At 45.2% G+C, this 15,866-nt stretch overlaps 1 protein-coding gene across 1 annotated transcript in view; it reads left to right on the forward strand.

The window, feature by feature from the left end:
• Positions 1 to 15,866, forward strand: part of LOC121007369 (aldehyde oxidase 1-like) — a 226,651-nt gene that overhangs the window by 171,394 nt on the left and 39,391 nt on the right. The window contains exons 27-28 of the mRNA XM_040439251.1: positions 3,970 to 4,197; positions 6,075 to 6,170. Of these exons, the coding sequence (XP_040295185.1) occupies positions 3,970 to 4,197; positions 6,075 to 6,170 (324 nt within the window). The remainder of the gene's footprint in view (positions 1 to 3,969; positions 4,198 to 6,074; positions 6,171 to 15,866) is intronic.

The raw sequence follows: 15,866 nt of genomic DNA on the forward strand, positions 1-15,866 counted from the left end.
TCACGGACAGAAAAACGCTGCTTGCATAATGGTAAGCATTCTGATGCATTCCATTCCATTCAGTTCAATTTTGCCCTCATTGACAATGAATGGGGACAAAACGGAAGCGTTTTACCCCCACTATTGAGTTCCTATGACTGATCTCAATAGTGGAATGGGAAAGCGCAGATGTGAAAGTAGCCTTATGCATAGGATTGCATAGAATCAGTTTTTTTACAGGATGCAGTAAAAAAACTGATCCTGTTGCATCAGTTGTCATCCGTTTGAGCCATTTCCATCTGAGATCCGTTTTTTTGACAGAAACAAAAGTACTGCATGCAGGATGACAACTGATGCAACAGGATCCGTTTTTTTACAGGATCCTGTTTTTTTTCTCCCTCTTCTTCTGACGGATCAGAACGGAAAGCTAAATGGTGATGTGAACACCCATCTTGACCTCAAAGGGAAAAGAGAGACAGCACCCGTATTTGCAATGGTGAAAAAAAGCTGTGGTCTTTAATCCATGATATGGCAATTCAATATACAGTCGTGGCCAAAAGTTTTGAGAATGACACAAATATTAGTTTTCACAAAGTTTGCTGCTAAACTGCTTTTAGATCTTTGTTTCAGTTGTTTCTGTGATGTAGTGAAATTTAATTACACGCACTTCATACGTTTCAAAGGCTTTTATCGACAATTACATGACATTTATGCAAAGAGTCAGTATTTGCAGTGTTGGCCCTTCTTTTTCAGGACCTCTGCAATTCGACTGGGCATGCTCTCAATCAACTTCTGGGCCAATTCCTGACTGATAGCAACCCATTCTTTCATAATCCCTTCTTGGAGTTTGTCAGAATTAGTGGGTTTTTGTTTGTCCACCCGCCTTAATGGGATTAAGATCTGGAGAGTTTCCAGGCCATGGACCGAAAATATCAACGTTTTGGTCCCCGAGCCACTTAGTTATCACTTTTGCCGTATGGCATGGTGCTCCATCGTGCTGGAAAATGCATTGTTCTTCACCAAACTGTTGTTGGATTGTTGGAAGAAGTTGCTGTTGGAGGGTGTTTTGGTACCATTCTTTATTCATGGCTGTGTTTTTGGGCAAAATTGTGAGTGAGCCCACTCCCTTGGATGAGAAGCAACCCCACACATGAATGGTCTCAGGATGCTTTACTGTTGGCATGACACAGGACTGATGGTAGCGCTCACCTTTTCTTCTCCGGACAAGCCTTTTTCCAGATGCCCCAAACAATCGGAAAGAGGCTTCATCGGAGAATATGACTTTGCCCCAGTCCTCAGCAGTCCATTCACCAGACTTTCTGCAGAAGATCAATCTGTCCCTGATGTTTTTTTTGGAGAGAAGTGGCTTCTTTACTGCCCTTCTTGACACCAGGCCATCTTCCAAAAGTCTTCGCCTCACTGTGCGTGCAGATGCGCTCACACCTGCCTGCTGCCATTCCTGAGCAAGCTCTGCACTGGTGGCACTCCGATCCCGCAGCTGAATCCTCTTTAGGAGACGATCCTGGCGCTTGCTGGACTTTCTTGGATGCCCTTAAGCCTTCTTAACAAGAATTGAACCTCTTTCCTTGAAGTTCTTGATGATCCTATAAATTGTTGATTGAGGTGCAATCTTAGTAGCCACAATATCCTTGCCTGTGAAGCCATTTTTATGCAACGCAATGATGGCTGCACGCGTTTCTTTGCAGGTCACCATGGTTAACAATGGAAGAACAATGATTTCAAGCATCACCCTCCTTTTAACATGTCAAGTCTGCCATTTTAACCCAATCAGCCTGACATAATGATCTCCAGCCTTGTGCTCATCAAAATTCTCACCTGAGTTGACAAGACGATTACTGAAATGATCTCAGCAGGTCCTTTAATGACAGCAATGAAATGCAGTGGAAAGTTTTTTTTTGGGATTAAGTTAATTTTCATGGCAAAAAAGGACTATGCAATTCATCTGATCACTCTTCATAACATTCTGGAGTATAAGCAAATTGCTATTATAAAAACTTAAGCAGCAACTTTTCCAATTTCCAATATTTATGTAATTCTCAAAACTTTTAGCCACGACTGTACTTGGATTGCCATATCATGGATTAAAGACAACAGCTTTTTTTCACCATTGCAAATACGGGTGCTGCCTCTCTTTTCCTTTTGACGTCCATGCAGAGCTATTGTGGACTTTGTGCACCCACCCTCCTGGGGGTGCTGTATTACTCTATCCTTGTACCCATCTGGACCTGCTACTAATTCATTCAGAATTTCTAGCAGGAATAATAAAGGAATGGTCATGACTAGAGATGAGCGAAGTTCTGAAAAATTTGATTCAGCACCTTCGTCGAATTTCACAAAGAAATTCAATTTGCAACAAATTTCTTCATCACAAAGCGCATTCCTTTGTATGTAGTGGGCGCAAAGATGGAACAGCAATTTCACTGCCTCCCGCCCGTCATTGAACCTTTCAGATGCCACTTTCATCGCTGATCGTGCCATCTGAGGCTACAATTCAGGCCTTTCAGTAGTTAATCAGGGTAAAAAAAAAAAATTTCATCACTTTATCCATTTGCTTGCGTAGAGGCCGTTGTGGCCATCTTTATTGAAGACACCATGCGAAATCTCGCTAGCTGGGCGCTGTGACAACGCACGGGCATGGTGATGTCATATCACCCCGCGTAAGATTTTGCTCTGTTTCTGGAATCAAGCTGGCAGCAAGAGCCTCTTTGCGTGAAAATGGATGAGGCGGATGTTTTTTTTTTTTAACTGCCATTTCAGAAAAATAAATTTTTTACCAAGAAGAGCAAGGAAATCCAGGTTTGTGGCAAATCAAATTTTTCTTGAAATTCAGATCGAAGTCCATTTCATTAACTTTGATTCGTTTAACACTAGTCATGAGTCATAAGAATAGATACTCAAGGATTGTTATAACCAGGCGGGATTGAAGTAGTTGTTACAGCAGACATTTCCAGAGAGGTTATGCAGTACCCCAGACCTGCGGTTATCTGTAATTCTTATTTTATTGTATATAGTTATGTATTGTATAGCAATTGTATGTTTTGGCTGTAAGTACCAGTAAGGATATGGTTGGCAGGAACAGCGCTAACCACCCTGTACTTCCTCTTTTGATAAGAGTGGGCTGGTGCTGCTTCCAGAGCAGACACAGAGGAAAGGAAGCCCACTGCTGATCTCCTGCTCCTGTTACAGATTTTCCAAAGAGAACTACCTAAACCTGCTTCAAGAAAATACTTGAGAAACCAGACAGCAGGGTGAACAAGTTGCTGCTATTGAATTTACCCGAAATTATATTTTGCACTCTGTAAAAAGAGAATGTTCTATGTTTACTTCTGACCTGATTCTTCAAACTTCATTTCCACTGCACCGATCCCCAGGGAACAATGGCCTGAGATAGTAAACTGCAACAAAACTTAATCAGGGCCACCACCACTTCCATTATCTGCCCTGGCTCCTGAGGGGCTCATTGTAGTTATAGGTCCTAATCGAATTGCTTCTGGATTATTATCTGCTATCTAAATATAATAAAGATTTCAAGTGCTATGCTATACATAAGATAGCTGTCAGCCTACAACTATCTCCACCCAACTCATTTTTGTGGTTTCCACACTTTTTTGCGCAGAAAACAGATGTGATATTTTTGAAATGTCATTCATGTTGCATTTTAATATTGATGGTTTTGAGGTTTTCACACACCAATTGCTGTATGTCGCACCAAGATTCTTTTTTAACTCCTGGAGCTCCTTTTTTAACCTCTGGAGATCAGCCGTTATCACAGAGGCAAGCCTTATCTAGGCATGTAGGGGAAAGTCTATCCTTGTTTGGTCAGAAATGGTTCTTTCAAAATAAAAATAAATAAATGAGTCTCTGATGATCACTGGTGAAACCCAATAAAGACATTGCACATTAATCCATAAATAGCTTTCAGAAATTCCAAGTTACTGTAGTAACCATTTCAAATCATGATGTTCTCAGGTCCGGGAGAGGAACATGTATAAAGGCATTGGACGGACATATTACAAGCAGGAGTTTAACGCCACCAATCTGACGCGCTGCTGGAATGAATGTTTGGAGAAGTCATCTTATACCAAGAGAAGAACCGAGATCCAAAAATTCAACAAAGAAAACTACTGGAAGAAGAAAGGCATAGCTATTATACCCATAAAATTTTCTGTTGGCTATGTTGAGAAAATGTATCACCAGGTCAGTGTATGAAGAGAGAAGCAGATTAATGTTATGTGGAATGTACTATAATGAGGACTGTAGATTCTGTACTACCATATAGTGTTTAATGGGCAAGTCTAGGATGGTGGGATCATCAACACTGGAGAAGTTAGTGCTATGAAGTTCTCCATCAATATGTAGAATCCAGTTTTTACGCTGGATACTCATGAAACACAGAATGATGTGTGCACTGAAATTTACAACATAAAATATATTGCAAATAAATTAAAGGCTGATTTCACCCTGTATTTGGGGAATCCGCTCTCCCTGCAGACAAGGATGTAATGCCTTAGAATGGGATGTCTTACCATGTCTAAGCTAAATATGCCCTTACAAAGCAGGCTTGCAATAGTGTCCCAATCAGATCTGGCATGAAATGCTCATTCACATTAATTGGCCTGCAGCAAAATGCTCATTTGTCATCATTTGTCAGCAGCACATTGCCTTATGTAATCAGGGATGAGCTGTATGTGGATTAATGATCTTAGTAATGATTGCACATCCCCATACATAGGGGATGCTTGCTGCATGTAAATGTAGCTGAACAAGCTGGGAATGATCAGAAACTAATGGGTCATTCATGATCACTGCCCTTTGTATTGGCCCATGTTAAAACAGCCTTTACGCAATTTTAAACATACAGATATGTATCTTGCCCGAATGCAGAATTAAAGGGTTTGCCCAATGAAAAATATTCTACAGTTTTCAAACCAGCACCTGGATCTGAATACTTTAGTAATTGCATGTAATTAAAAATTTTGGATAGCCACTGAGTTTTTCAATAATATGTATCTATATAGCGCCACCTGCTGTTAGTTTTTTACTTATTTCTTTGACCTCACTGAGATGGCCGCATATGCTCAGTTTCATCCTTCAATTGCCTCTTGAGTTGTGATAGGGAGATCATGGACACGCACCCTGAGCTTCAGCAGAATTGACACTCTCCTTGAGATCCCAGTTTGATGTAAATCAAGCAGACCAATGAATGTGGAGATCTTTGGATCCATTTGAGGTACAGGGCTGATCCTAGCTTTGTTAGAAAGAGACTATTATGTACTATATGATGTCCGATTTTCATTTTTTACATTACTCATGGGATAACCCCTTTAAAGAGGACCTTTCACCAAAATAAAACCTCTAAACTGACTATACAGACGTGTAGAGCAGCGCCCAGGGATCCCCCTGCACTTACTGTTATCCCCGGACGCCGCTCCGTTCGCCCGGTATAGCCTCCGGTATCTTCACATGTTAGGCTCCACCCAGGGGAACCTGCTGGCGTCTCTTTCTCCTATGCTGTAGCGCTGGCCAATCGCAGCGCTCAGCTCATAGCCTGAGAGAAAAAAAAAACTCTCAGGCTATGAGCTGAGCGCTGTGATTGGCCAGCGCTACAGCATAGGAGAAAGAGACGCTGTCAGGTTCCCCTGGGTGGAGCCTAACTATGAAGATACCGGATGCTATACCGGGCGAACAGAGCGGCGCCCGGGGATAACAGTAAGTGCAGGGGGATCCCTGGGCGCCGCTCTACACGTCTGTATAGTCAGTTTAGAGGTTTTATTCTGGTGAAAGGTCCTCTTTAACTCAAACTCACTTCATCATTAGATCTCTTACAAAGTTGGCCTGCAATTATTGACACATAGCAGAGGTAGCTTTCAGAAGTACCCCCATAACCGTGTCAGCAAAACAAAGCAAACTTTCAACAGGGCCAGCTTTATAGAAAGTCTAGCAGTTCCTTCATATCAAGAACGGGGGAGGGATTTTGTGACAGAAGGAGAACCTTTCGCATTAATTTTATTCTTTTCTATGTAAAATTCCTCATTTACAATACATGTATCACAACCTCTGATTACTGTCCTCAGGCTTCAGCTTTGGTTCACATCTACAGAGATGGAAAAGTCCTAATCAGTCACAGTGGGGTGGAATTAGGACAAGGCCTCCACACAAAGATTATACAGGTATGGGTAATTTTCCAAGTCGCTGTACATAATGTTATGTATACTGTAAACTTGTATCATGCTGATTATATAAATAATATAAATATATAATTTACAAATGCTAAATGCAGCAAACAACCTCATAAAATAAGCATTCGGTACATGGTTATGCCTGGTGTAAGGGATCGCTCTCTCACAGGGGGTCGCAATCACAGATTTCTCCTCTGACAACGGGGTTCAAGTCCGAATGATGCTTTATTCTGGCACTTCAGCACCATCAGACACATAAACATAAACCAAAATAAACACTTGCCCGTCTGGGCTCTAGCTAATACACAGGTCTTCTCCCTGACTCACCTCAAAAAAACGCAGTTTACACACAGGGTCTCCGGCCCCAACCCTCTCTGTAGGGTCACTTCTTCTCCCCAGTCATACACAGAGGGTTGTCTTATCCCTGCCTGATTATAGCCCAGCTGACTTCACCTGTAACCTCCTCAGCTAAAGGTAATATCGGTAGTGGACTAGGGGTTTGGACTGGAAGACTCCCACTGCCAACCTGTCTCCCAGTCCTTGCTGAAGCAGCACTATTTCTGGATTTCAATTATCTCACCCAGCTAAACTGAACCACCAAGTGGAAAACACACCTCCACCATACCTCTACTGTGCACTTTCTCACATATCCCCTCCTCTGTTCACACCTGTGGAGGTGGACATTTGCAAGAAAACAGGATGCTAGTGACAGGGCATCCGTATTAGGCCTCTTGCACACGACCATATGGCTTTTTCAGTATTTTGCGGTCTGCAAAAAATGGATCCACAAAAAATACAGATGACGTCCGTGTGCATTCCGTTTTTTGCGGAACGGAACAACAAGCCCCTGATAGAACAGTACTATCCTTGTCCGTTATGCGGACAATAATAGGATATGTTCTATCTTTGAACGGAACAGAAAAATGGAAATACGGAAACGGAAGACATATGGAGTTCCTTCAGTTTTTTTTGCGATTCTTAGAAATGAATGGTTCCGTATACGGTCCGTATACGGAATGCAAAAAAACGGAACGTAAACGGGGAAAAAAAGATGTGCAAGAGGCCTTACCCTGCAGTTTTCCATCGCGATGCTCCCTGAAGAATTTAAAATTCGGAAAGGAGAGAAACCACCCAGACCTGTGCTGTATGGAAAAGTTGCATTTTTTTAACGACATGACCCACCTGGCCACCTTCCTATTTCTCGCTTTGTTCCTCCACATCCAGTCCCGCAGAGCCCGATTTGTCACCACTGTAAACTTTTTACCCCCCAACCAGTATTTTATGGATTCCACCACCCACTTAAAGGGGTATTCCCATCTTAGACAATGGTGGTATATCGCTAGGATATGCCCCCATTGTCTGATAGGTGCGTGTCCCACTGCTGGGACCCGCAGCTATATCGAGAACGGAGCGGGGAGCGCTGTGGCTGGAGGACTCCAGATTTCCCGGGTCCGTCCACCACCAATCGCTAATTCCGCCTCTCCCATAGAAGTGAATGGGAGCGCACGGCGCATGCGTGGCCCATTGTTCTGCTTCGCGTTATTGAACTGTTGTATAACACTAGTCAGACAGCTTAACAATAATTCAGAAGTCAAGAAACGTGAGACATCAGATCTGTATGTATTCTCTTTTCTGAATAACTTTGTAAAACTACAATATAAACATAAACAAAACATATGTGTCAGTACATTACATATAATACAGCAGCCTCACTCCATCAGTGAGAGTACTCACAGACAATTCCATCATTAGTCCAGGAATAGATCAAGAGCTCCTCTGCATGCAGCCTGCAACATCCAGGAGCAGTGATGAAATGGAGGAAATACAGTTCCAGGTTAAAGGTTACCGCCTCTGACTCAGAGAACAATACACTTCCTGTAAAGTTCTGGCGAAGTAGAAACTAACTCTGACCACTAGATGGCAGCAACGTCAAACATAACATTTCAATATAATCTTTACAGCACATTACATCCATTTATTATGCACAAAATGAGCAGAACACCCATGCTCCCATTCATTTGTATGGGGAAGACGGCAATAGCCGAGCCAGCGGTCGGCTATTTTCGGCGGCCCCATAGAAATGAATGGAGGGCGGCTGCGCATGCGCAGTGCGCTCTCCTTCACTTTCGGGGCTCCATTCTCGATATAGGTGTGGGTCCTGCACCTATAAGACAATGGGGGCATATCCTAGCGATATGCCCCCATTGTCTGAGATGAGAAAACCCCTTTAATGGCTAAACATTCTTGTTCCGTGACACTGTACTTTTTTTCTACAGAAGTCAGCCTTCTACTCGGGTATCTTACTGGCTGCTCCTTACCATTCACTGTCTGATACGACACTGCTCTCAGTCCCTTATCAGACACACCTGCCTGGACCCAAACTTATTTCCTATAATCTGGGGTCCCGAGCGCTAGCTTACCAATACCACCTGGTTTATTCTCTGTATTAATATGTGTCTTATAATGTTGATTGAGCATGCTCGGCCGAACACCAGTTCGGCTCGAGCATCTCAATGCTCGGCACATGGCGGTATTCGGACGAATACCGCATGTGCTCGAGCGCAATGCTCGCGTCTTCTCCCCGCACGTTTGTTGGCTGCTACGCAGCCAATAAACGTGCAGGTAAGTACTGCTCTTCACTGTAATGCCGTAGCCATGTTGGTTACTGGTATTACAGTGATTGGCTGGCCGGAACGCGTGCTATATAGAACCCGATGACAAGTGTTCGGCTCGGTGTTAGTCAGTGAGAGCTGTGCTGAGGAAGGGAAAGATAGTGTAGGGAGTGAAATTTATTTTTGGGAATTTGAAAAACTTGTCAGAGACCCAAAAGTCCTTTTAAGGACTATTGTGTGTTGCAGCAATATATATTTTTAGCGCAACCTGCGCTAAATTGCTAAAACTTTACAGACAGAAAAGTCCTTTTAAAGACTATTGTGTGTGGCAGCAATATCTATTTTTAGCGCATCCTGCGCTAAATAGCGTGCAATAGTTAGGCCGCTGCAGACAGCGACATTATCTGCGCTACATCTCCTGTGTAACGTGTGCGCTTCCGAAAAATATCTGTGACATCCAGTGTACTTTTTCCTGTAGACGGTGTCCGCTGTGGACAGTGACATTAGCTACGCTACATCTCCTGTGTAACGTTTCCACATACCAAATACCTGTGACATTCCCTGTAATTTTAAATTAGCCGCTGCTGACATCAGCGACATTATATGCGGTATTTCTCCTGTGTAACGTGTGCGCATCCCAAAAAAGTATCAGTGACATCCAGTGTTCTTTTTCTGTAGACGGTGTCCGGTGCGGACAGTGACATTACCTGGGGTACATCTCCTGTGTAATGTTTCCACATCACAAATACCTGTGACATTCCCTGTCATTTTTTATTAGTCGCTGGTGACATCAGCGACAATATCTGCGGTATTTCTCCTGTGAAACTTTTTCACATACCAAATACCTGTGACATTCCCTGTAATTTAATATTAGCCGCTGCTGACATCAGCAACATTATCTGCGGTATTTCTCCTGTGTGACGTTTCCACATCCCAAATACCTTTTTTAAATTTTTTGCGCATACACTTACAAATCCTACGCTTCTGTATGTATGACATACTTTCAAGCATATATAACATTTAATAAGAAGAAGGCAAGCAGTAAGGGACAGGGAAGTGGCCGTGATGCTGATGGTGCACGCAGAGGCCGTGGCCCTGGGCGCGTTGAAACTGTGCCTGCTGCCAGAGCACAAGAAAAACAATCATCCACGATACCTAGCTTCATGTCCCAGTTTGCAGGGCGGCGCAGGACAATGCTTTCAAAGTCAGACCAGTGATATCAGGTGGTCTGTTGGATTGCAGCAGATAATGCTTCCAAACGGTTAAGCACCACCCTGTCTTCCACCAAGTCCAGTCTCAGTAGCCAAGAGTCTGGCCAACACAATCCTCACCCTGATCCTCCTTCCTCCCACCATGGAGAGTCTTGCCAAACAAGTGATCCCACACTCGGATATTCCGAGAAGCTCTTTTCAGCGCCATTCCTTCATTTGGGCTTCTCGACAAGCTCGCTTGAAGAGGGACATGAGATCTTGTGCCCTGATTCCTAAACTCTTGAGCATCCACAGTCACAAGAAGACTACGGTGGGGAACGGAAATTAGTGTTTAACGAGGTTGATGATGAGGATGAGACACAGTTGTCATTAACTGATGTTGTTGTTAGGTCAACAAGTCAGGAGGATGAGCAGAGTGAGAAAGTGGAAGTGGTGGACAATGAAGTCACTGACCCAACCTGGAAAGGTGGCAAGCTGAGCGAGGACAACAGTACAAAGGGGAAGGGATCCGCAGCACCGCAACAGGCTGGAAGAGGCAGTAGGGTGGCAAAAGGGAGAAGGCGGGCCACACCAAACAGGCCCGCAACTGTTTCCCAGGGCACACCCTTGCGGAAATCTCCCTTGCCAAGGGGTAGGTGTTCCGCAGTCTAGTGCTTTTTTGAGAAAAGTGCAGACGACAAAAGAATTGTAGTTTGCAACCTGTGCCATACAAAAATGAGCAGGGGCGTGAACAATAGCAACCTCACCACCAGCATGATCCTCCACATGGCATCAAAGCACCATAATAGGTGGGCCAAAAGCATGGGTCCATAATCTGTGTCTGCGGGTCACACCACTGCCTCTTCTTCCCCTGTGTTACGTGCTGGCCATTCCCCTGTCAAATGCGCAGGCCTGGATGCCTCCCACCCTGCACCTGGACCTTCACAAGCACCATCAGCGACAACATCCACTTCCGTGTCCCAGCACAGCATACAAATGTCCTTACTCCAGGCATTTGAATGCAAGCACAAATACCCAGCCACCCACCCACAGGCCATAGCACTAAATGCGCAACTTTCCAAATTACTGGCCCTAGAAATGCTGCCATTTAGGCTTGTGGACACTGAGGCCTTCCGCAGCCTGATGTCGGCGGCCGTCCCTCGTTACACAGTCTGGCGGTTTCTCAAAACCAACCCTAATTTGCCTGAGCTACTGATGAAGGTGCGCCGCTTGTGTGCCCATTCCCGCAAGTCATCGACAGCTTCCACCGGTCTGTCAACGCTGCAGCAGGGCTTACAATTGCCAGCTCACTGACTGTTGTGCGACGTGAGCACGCACTGGAACTCCACATTCCACATATTGGCCAGGCTTTGTGAGCAGCAGAGGGCAGTAGTAGAAACTTTGAGAAATCAACACAGATGGTGAGCGGTGAGAACGCTATTATCAGCGTCACCATCCCACTTCTGTGTCTACTCAAACGCTCGCTCCTCACAATTAAGGCCGACGCTTTGCACGTGGAAGAGGTGGAAATGGGGAAGACATTACACAGGGTGATAGCCAGACCACACTCAGTTCGTCTTCTCAGCGCAAATTGGATGATGATGATGAGGAGCAGGAGACGTTTCCTCCACTACAGAGGGTAGTACCCATGGAAGTTTAATTCCATCTGTTCAGCGTGAGGATGAGGAGACTGAGACTCATCCTCCTGATGACGACAGTGAAGTCTTGCCTGTTGGGACTCTGGCACACATGGCTGACTTTATGTTAGGCTGCCTTTCCTATGACCCATGTGTTTTAAGCATTTTGGACAACACCGATAACTGGTTGTTCACCCTTCTCGACCCCCGCTACAAAGAGATCTTCTCATCTCTCATCCTGTGGTGGAGAGGACGAGCAAAATGGTGCAATACCAGAAGGTCCTTGTGGAAAAATTGCTCCAAAAATTTCCATCTGACAACGCTGGCAGCAGAGTATGTAGTTCATTTGGGAACCGATGAGGGGAGACAAGCGGAACACACAGAGGTTTCAACAGAGGCAAGGCAACACTCTCCAAGGCCTGGGACAGTTTCTTGACACCCCCCAGCACCCTCACCCTGATGCGCGGCCTAGTGTCACAAGGAGAGAAAAGTTTTGGAAGATGGTAAAGGAGTACGTAGCAGACCGTGTGAGCGTCCTCAATGATTCCTCTGCCTTACAACTACTGGGTTTCCAAGCTGGACACGTGGCACGAACTGGCGCTCTACGCCTTGGAGGTGCTGGCCTGCCCTGCCGCCAGTGTTTTGTCAGAGCAGGTATTTAGTGCTGCTGGGGGCATAATAACTGATAAGCGCATCCGCCTGTCAACTGAAAATGCTGACAGGTTGACTCTTATAAAAATGAAAAAGGCCTGGATTGCCCCTGACTTCTCTACTCCACCAAAGGAAAGCGTCTGAACATAAAGGCACTTTAAATGTGTTTTTTTTATAATGTACTGAATACACTATATTCCCATGCACCCCTTCCACCACAAAAAAAGGGTATATGGTTCAATCTTCCTTTTCTCGTCCTCCTCCTCCTCCTCTTCCATCATATCAATATGCTTATTAGTCTGCCCTCACTCCTAATGTTGTAGATGTCAGCTCACCTGCAGGACCTTGCATGTAATGTTTTAGAGGGTCAGCTCACCAGCAGGCCCTCGCATGTAATGTTTTAGAGGGTCAGCTCACCAGCAGGCCCTCACCTACAATCTTTTAGAGGTTCAGCTCACCTGCAGGCTCTCGCATATAATGTTTTACAGGGTCAGCTCACCAGCAGGCCCTTAACCATAATGTTTTACAGGGTCAGCTCACCAGCAGGCCCTCACCTAAAATCTTTTAGACGTTTTGCTCACCAGCAGGCCCTTGCATATGTTTTTGAGGGTCAGCTCACCAGCAGGCCCTTAACCATAATGTTTTACAGGGTCAGCTCACCAGCAGGCCCTCACCCATAATTTTTTCAATGGTCAGCTCAGTAGCAGGCACTCGCCCATCATTTTTTCGATGCTCAGATCAGCAGCAGGCACTCGCCCCTAATGTTTTACAGAGTCAGCTCTGCAGCAGACCCTCACCCCTAATGTTTTAGATGTCAGCTCAGCAGCAGGCCCTTGCCCGTAATGTTTTAGAGGGTCACCAGCAGGCCCTTGCGCCTAATGTTTTTCAGGGTCACCAGCAGGCCATCAATCATAATTTTTCAAGGGTGTATGATGCCCTCCTTTATGTGTAATAAAGGGTGTATTGTAGTGCCGATTCCTTGTAATTTTTGGAGGTCCTTTCACTTAGTGCATAGGCTTTATGAGTGTAGGAGTCCCACTACCTGAACAATTGTACAACAATGTGAATGAGGCCCTCCATTATGTGATATACAGGTTGTATCGGAGTGCCTCTTCCTTGAAATTTTTGGTAGCACTTGCACTTTTTATACAAGTAAATATACAGGAAAGGATGTTTCCTAACAATTTTTCCTCTAAAATCGATTTTATCTTCGGTTTTGTGCATATTATTGTCAGTCTGTAAAAGTGGCGTACTACTCGGACAACATCGTTCCCAGCAGCGACCTGGGAGTCCAAGATGCATCCAGACATCCTCCACATGCTGTTCCCAAATCATTTCAGTGGTGTTTCCATCAATTTCTGACCTTTTTCTATGAACCAGACACCCTCCCCTCTTCAGAGCAGGTGGTGCCTGGTTTAATGCTTGGGTTCTCCCATTGACTTCCATTATACTCGGGTGCTCGGTAGAGCACCCGAGCATCCCGGGGTGTTCGACCCGAACACCAGAGCGCTTTGGTGCTCGATCAACACTAGTGTCTTACCAACATTATTGCAAGACATTTCCAAATCACCTACATTTTTACCCACAGAGGGAGCTTCTTCCCCGATCATCACATATTTCACATGACCCCACATTTTCATTATGTATTTCAATTAACTTAACATATTCATTCTGCACCATTATTTAAAGGGACAGATACAGGTTCTACAGGCGTTTTGTCAATTGCTGCAGAAGTGTCTCCTCTTCACAACTCCCAAAATAATGGGATGTCACGGCCCAATATTGCATCATATGTGAGCCTCTTGTCAACCCCAACATCACAGGTCACAGTTCCAGCCTGAGTCACCAATTTGACACGGGCCACGGGGTAAACCTTGGTATCTCCGTGAACACACAGCATATTTATATGTTTGTCCAGCACATAGTCCCCCACTACCAAGCTCTCATGAACCAAAGTTACCAGACTACCAGAGTCCAAAAGGGCATTGACGGAATAGTCATTTACCACCACAGGATGTATCTGCGGCTCAGTCTCTGGCTCTGGTATAGTAGCACAAAAAGATTCTGCAAACAGTGTCTGTCGCTGACTAGTGTTACACTCCATGGGCTCTGAGGTAAGAGGGCAATAAGCAGCCACATGTCCCCACTCCCGGCACCTCCAGCAGTGGGGTACCTTTCTAGGACCAGATTGCCCCTGGGATTCACGATCGGTCTTTTGCCCACACCCAACCTCCAGAGCTTTAGCTGCTCTTGTATTTTCCCACACACTTTTACCAGCTGGAACTCTCTTACCCATGGATGTCACGGATCTGGCACTTCCAAAAGTTGCTGGCACGGTAGGAACATCACGGAGGTAATCCTCAGTCATTAGGTACCTTTCCACCAGGTTTACCAGCTGGTCAGCAGACTTGGGATCTCCATGTCCAACCCAGCGTTGCAGATCCGCAGGGAGGGCCCTGAAATAATGGTCGACCAACACCTTCTCTATGATCTCCGCCGGCTCCAGCCATTTTCTCACCAACTGGACCAGATCAAAGATCTGGGACCTGGCCGGCTTTTCCAGACTGTGGTTCCGGGCACATACCGCTGGATCTCCAACTTTAACTTGCTATAGTCCCGGACATGCTGCATCCTGAAAAATGGCGCAATCAGCTCTGCCCACTCTGCAGCTGGGAGTTTCTCTATTTCCGCCACTCTCTCAAAGACGGTGAGGTAGGCCTCAATGTCAATATCAGGTGTCATCTTTTGCAAGGCCCGCTGCACAACCCTCCTCACATTATCAGTGCCTAGTGGGCTCCCCTCTGCTCGTTGGGGTTGAGTCACAGCAGTCACTCAAAGTGCAGCAATCTGCTCTATCAACAAACGATTTGTTTCCTACTGCTGTACCATGGCCTGTTGTTGGATACGTAAGGCTTCTTCGTGTCGCTTTTTATCCTCTGCATGCAACCATTGCTGTTGCTCCATGGCCTGTTGTTGCCTTATGTTAGCCTGCACCAGCTGCTTCATCAGTTCCTCCATGGCATTTGATGCAATTTGCATTGTAGTTGCAGCTTTTACCCAAGACATAAGAGTTACAAACCAAAAGGGAAAAAAATAGCACTCAACAGGTCAGTCTCTTTACTTGGGCTTCTGGCCCTTTAAATGTCCAACTCAGTTTCATGCAAGATAGCAACAGTGTCTGGATTAGCAACATTATGCAGCACCTGCTCTTCTTGTCATGCCGTTGCCCCTAGCAACAATCGTTATTCCCTTTTTGCATGAACATCCTCCACCAATTGTAAGGGATCGCTCTCTCACAGGGGGTCGCAATCACAGCTTTCTCCTCTGACAATGGGGTTCAAGTCCAAATGGTGCTTTAGGCTACTTTCACACTAGCGTTCGGAGCGGATCCATCTGATGTTTCATCAGACGGATCCGCTCCGATAATGCAGACGTTCGCATCCGTTCAGAACGGATGCGTCTGCATTAAAACTTAGAAAATTTTCTAAGTATGAAAGTAGCCTGAGCGGATCCGTTCAGACTTTACATTGTAAGTCAATGGGGAACGGATCCGCTTGAAGATTGAGCCATATGGTGTCATCTTCAAGCGGATCCGTC

This window comes from Bufo bufo, chromosome 7 (genome assembly GCF_905171765.1).
Source record: "Bufo bufo chromosome 7, aBufBuf1.1, whole genome shotgun sequence".
Lineage (NCBI taxonomy): Eukaryota > Metazoa > Chordata > Amphibia > Anura > Bufonidae > Bufo > Bufo bufo.